This window comes from Drosophila albomicans, unplaced genomic scaffold, assembly GCF_009650485.2.
Source record: "Drosophila albomicans strain 15112-1751.03 unplaced genomic scaffold, ASM965048v2 utg000163l_pilon, whole genome shotgun sequence".
NCBI classification, from domain to species: Eukaryota; Metazoa; Arthropoda; class Insecta; order Diptera; family Drosophilidae; genus Drosophila; species Drosophila albomicans.
In genome coordinates, this window is record NW_026263539.1 from 18,507 (window position 1) to 23,871 (window position 5,365).

At 42.8% G+C, this 5,365-nt stretch overlaps 1 protein-coding gene across 1 annotated transcript; it reads right to left on the reverse strand.

The window, feature by feature from the left end:
* Positions 1-691: 691 nt before the first annotated feature.
* LOC117577285 (uncharacterized) lies at positions 692-2,164 on the reverse strand. The gene is made up of 2 exons (XM_034262262.2): positions 1,355-2,164; positions 692-1,299 (listed from the first exon to the last, which is right to left on the reverse strand). Exons 1-2 carry the CDS (start codon positions 2,138-2,140, stop codon positions 1,288-1,290), a joined length of 798 nt encoding a protein of 265 aa, XP_034118153.1. The 5' UTR covers positions 2,141-2,164; the 3' UTR covers positions 692-1,287.
* Positions 2,165-5,365: the final 3,201 nt, after the last annotated feature.

Genomic DNA, 5,365 nt, shown 5'->3' on the forward strand with positions numbered 1-5,365 from the left:
GCAAGTCATCAATTAAAGGTAGTGGATAGTTGTCCTTTATTAGTACTTTGTTTAGTTTCCGAAAATCTATACATAAACGTAAATCTCCTGTCTTCTTTTTAACTAATACAATTGGCGAGGCAAACTGTGAGTCACTCGGTCTTATTATATCATTTTCTATATACTCATCTAACATCTTGAGAAGTTTTTCTTTTTCAGTGTATGACAATCGTCTGGGCGAACAACTGAAAGGCTTATCATCGCTTAACAATATTTTCATTTCGCACCTAATTATTGGAACATCTGGCCTTTTAGTTTTTACATATGTGTCCTCGAACATCTTTACAAATTGACAACGTGTCTTAAAATCTATATCTTCTCCATAATTATAAACTTGTTCTTGATCTTCTACAATCTGAATATTGAACATGTCTTTGTCAAAACTATCTACCAATTCCGGCCCATCACATTGTTTTATGTGCAGTTTATCGCAATCTTGTTGTCTAATTATATTTTGCCTGTTTTCTGTTGAAAAGTCTTTTTCGCTCTTAACTATTTTCTTATCCGTAGAGACTCCTGGATGCCTTTTTACGATTTCTGCTTCAGCTAATAATTTCATAACAGCTTTTTCATTTGAATTATCGTCCTCAATAAATTGATCGTCTAACTGCTGTGATTTGGCGTCAATATCATTTAACAGTTGTGATTCACTATCATTGTCTCTTAACAGTTGTGATTTGGCATAATTATCTCCTAACAGTTGTGATTTATCATAAACATTTCCTAACAGCTGTGATTCATCGTACAATCTGTTATCGTTAACAGGGTGTGTCTCTAACAGTTGTTGCTTAACAGTCGCAGTCTGTCCCCTAAAAGTTTCGCTGCTTAACACCGGACAGTTAACAGTTTCTGCTTTTAACAGTGGCTGTAGACTAGACTCATATCTTACAGTGTGGGTAGAGGTTTCTGTTTTCCGTTGACTAACCATATGTGATTGTTCGGAAAACTTTGCGTTATCTTTCTTTTTTATGGCATCGAAATCTTTTAGGGCCTCTAAATTGAAATTTATGCCGCATGTATGCATGAAGTCCCTACCTAACACTGCTTCATAACTCATAGACTCATCGTCGACTATTAGTAAATCAAAATTAAATTTTATTTTTCTTTTCGTTACAAAACAAGATACTATTCCAAATGTATTTAATTTGCTTTTATTGATTCCAACATAGAGATTATTGACCGGTTTATCCAGTGGTATATTCAATGGAAATGATGATTTCTTCAGAAATGAAATAGGGCTTCCTGAGTCTATGAGGCATTCTGCAGTAATAAACAAATTAGGTTGGCTTGAAAAATAAATATTAAAATGTCTTACATAATTGTTGTTGAGCCCGGTGTTTACGTTGAGTACACCAACACCCTTCTTCTTCTTCTTGCATTCCGCTATGAAATGACCCATCTCTCCGCACGCATAGCATGATCCCGGCTCCCTCTTCGGCTTGCGGCACTCCTTGGCAAGATGACCTCTGGAATTACAGTTGTGGCATCGCCTGTTGTTATCCTCCTCCGTCGTCTTGGTGCCTCCCATTCCATCGTACTTCGGAAGACATATGTGCGCAAAGGCTTGTAACATTTGTTCTGGATCTCCGAATCTCTGAATACGCGCTTGGTTACGTAAGTTCAGCGACGGTATTCCTTCGATGATCTGTTCCAAGAGCTCATCGTTGTCCAATTTGATCGATTGCGCTAAAACGATCTTTTCCTCGAAATACACTGTAAAACGCTCATTTTGTTGCCATTTACGCTGCTCAAACTTTCGTCGTAGCTCCGCCTTCGAAGCTCCAGTGCCGAATGCTAATATCAATTGGTCGCACAGTGTTTGGAAAGGCTCACGCAAGCGAGTCGGGTTTGCATGGAGCCAGTGCTGAGCATTTCCTTTTAATTTTATGGCTAATAGCATACGAAGCGACTCCTCATCAAGCTTGCACATGGCTGCAACGCTTTTGAGTTGGCTTACCCAAATGCGCGCACATGACTTCCCTTCGAACTCCAGCGTAACCTCCTTTGCGAGTGCGAGCGAGACAGCTGATCCACTTCTTATTTCGTTTAGCTCATTTTTTTCTTCTCTAGCACTGCCCGTTACGTTTTTAGTGTTGCCCATAGCTTGATATACAGAATCGCTGTTTTTGTTTGTTGTCGTTGTTGTCGCCTAACTTTGCGATTTCTGACGCCGACCGTTGCGCAGCTGTGCACAAATCGAGCACGTGTGTGGCGTCGTTGTTGTATGTTTCGATCCCGTTACCGTTGTTCTTGTTGTTGCCGTCGCCGAAATTCGCGACTACTGGCGCCGACTGCTGTGCAGCTGCGCGCACAAACTGTGTGGCGCCGTTGTTGTATGTGTGTGTCGATCCCGTTACCGTTGTTCTTGTTGTTGCCGTCGCTGAGATTCGCGACTACTGGCGCCGACTGCTGTGCAGCTGTGCGCACAAACTGTGTGGCGCCGTTGTTGTTGTCTATTTCTGTTGTACTTATAGACAATTGATGCGCAACTGTGTTATTCTGAGCATTTTGCAATTCCTCTTTGCTCAATCGTAATTCTTCCTGTAGCTTCTGAATCGTGTCTAGCAATTCCTGGTGGACACTCTCTCCTGGGCTAGAACCTTCGCGATCATTTTGATTCTGCTCATAGCGCTCATTGTTGTTGGACGATCTACTTTCCTGGCCAGGCAGAACACTTGCAACGCTTAAAAATCGTCGCTTCCCGATTGCATCTCCTCAAACATCTCCGGCGAGGCATCGAGCAATCGCGATATCAACTCTGCCTTACTGCCTGTCGTGGGCAAACCCAGCGCCGTCAGCCACTTCTTCAGTTGTGCCGTGGTGTACTTCTCGAATGTAGGCGTGTTCATTTTTTTTTTTTTTTTTTTTGATTTGTCGATCCCACTTCTGAAAATTGTGGTAGTCCCGCGCACACAATAAAACAATCTCGATGCAGTTCAAACGTCCGATTTATTTCACTGCTTCATCAAGACTGAACAGCGTAACTCAATTCTGTATAACATAGAATGTGACATATTGAGAGAATCGATGCAGAGAGCCAATATCGAGAGAGAGAGTTCGGATAGCTGAGAGAGCGTTGAGTAAATATGTATGTGTGTATGTATATGTAGGCACACGTCCTACTACAATACATACATTGCTGCTTGCTACTACTGCTATCCTTCTCTTAACGGTCGCGCGTCGATCATACGTTTGCCACCTCATTCCTACTACCGCTGCTGCCCCCTCTCTCCCATATATACACATGTATATGTGTATGTATGTGTCTCTATTGAGTGTCTTCGTTGCATATATTCGTATGTACATGTGTATGTACAAATTATTTGAATCAATAAAATGATTTTACTTTAACCAAGAGTTTGATTAAATTTAATAACACCTGAAATCCAATAACTTGAAATGAAAGGCGGAGTATTTCTTATTACTGTTTATTACAGGGCCGATGTGCCTCTGTTCGAATAAAGAAATGAACTAAAACATAAATTCAAACAAGACAATCCCGCAACTTATGATTACGAGATCGTTTCATAGCGGCCACGCAAATATGTCGTGGTTGCCGGCTATGCAACGACATCCGGTCAAATGCTTATTCAGCTATTTGGCCAGTGTCGTATTCGGTCAGCGAACTCAGACCGTTTGTTTGTCTTAACTACTCCCCCCCTCGAGGTTAAGGCCGCCCTCGGCCGACCCTATCTCCGCAACGACGTCCCTCAGCAGCTTTGCAGACCTTCTCGCGGTGATGATGTGCCGACAGGTGAGGCCGACACAGATGAGCGCGCAACATACAGCCGCCACGGAGAACGCCACGTTGTAGGTGCGATGCGTTCCTGCTTCTTCCTTGAATTTCTCGATTTCCTCCAGGTTTCGTTCATTTAATCGGTGAAGGAACGGGAGGCTCAGAATGTCTTGGCTGGCGGTGATATTCAAGATAGGGAAGTTGGCGATCCCAGGGACTCTACTCTGGGCGTTGTTGTGGTTGATGAATAGAGTCCCGTTGATTCTGGCTCTGTCGTTGAAGGTGATGAGGTGCGTGCCTAGCACTCTGATCTCGGTACCGTTGTCGACTTGAATCATTGCTGGATTATCGTTGACTATGATAATCCCTCGTCTACCTCGGTGATCGCCTCCAGGTCGCTAGGCTGGATCTCGCAATGTGCCGTGCCCCCTGCGTGTATTTCCCTTGCGCATGAGGTCTCTGTCGCCAAGCGACAAAATGTGGCCCCCGGCGAGACGGTGCAGCTCTGAAGATTATGAGTTTCTCCATCACAATCGGCTATGACGTTGTCCGGCATTCTCAGAATGAAGTTTTTATGGGCGACAGGGTAAATAGTTATTTTTCTACAGGAAAATTTGACTTTGGGGAATTTAATAATAAAGTGCAATGAGTTAGGGGACTGAAGAACTTTTACGGACGAGACAGACATAAGGTCACCTATCGGGGTGTTGGTGGGTTCCTCTAACCAAATTGATTTCAAGTCTGCGTGATCCAAAATGTTAGGGCTAACTATGTTAGCTTTAGCAAGTGAAATAGCCAACATTAAATTCTGCAACTCCATCGACAACATTCTATTTCTAGCCAACAAAGTTTCATACAGGTGACTTGTATCGATTTGTGAATTTTGAGTTACTTTTAAAATTTGTTGACCGTGGAGGTTAGTTTATTAATTTTGGTCTTGAACTCTAGTGTTTATTTCTATTTGTCTATTGTTGGAATTTATCAGTTGCATCTCCGTGAACCTAGTCCTTTCTAAATCACCTGCATCAGGTGTACCTGCCACAACCTTTAGTATGGACCCTAGGAAGTCTATGCTTCTCGCGACCCTGTGGTGCGTACCCAAGGCCTCTAGCAAGTCCTGCAGATGCACTGTATCTACGACCAGGAGCTTCTTCATGTGAGACTGTGGAAAAAACGTCAATGAGCTTGACTGTCTCTTCTACAACTCGTTCGTACTCCGACAGGTTCGCGGAATGTTTTACATAAGCATACTCTTCCCAAACCAGGACTTGCCCATCTATGATGGGGATGTACTTGGCGTGCGAGTAGTCGGTGATGTGCGCCGAAGCCAGCGACAAAGAAAAGACAAGTATGATTTCAAACCTGTAGGGTGAAATGTGTGTTTTATTTTTACTTTAGTTTTTTTTATTAGAGAGGTTACCCAGCACCAAATGGAAGATTGATAGAAACTTATGCCAAGGTGGCTAAACATAAATGCGCCTAGTGGCTGACGAAACTATTACTAACTAATACTAGCGTGCCTAGTGGCCAAAAAAGTAGGTGCCTAGTGGCTTAAAAAATATAAATGCCTAGTGGCTAAAAAAAGGAGAA

Coding starts and splice junctions, on each gene's coding strand:
- LOC117577285 (XM_034262262.2), bottom strand. CDS start 2,140: ATGGGCAACACTAAAAACGTAACGGGCAGTGCTAGAGAAGAAAAAAAT.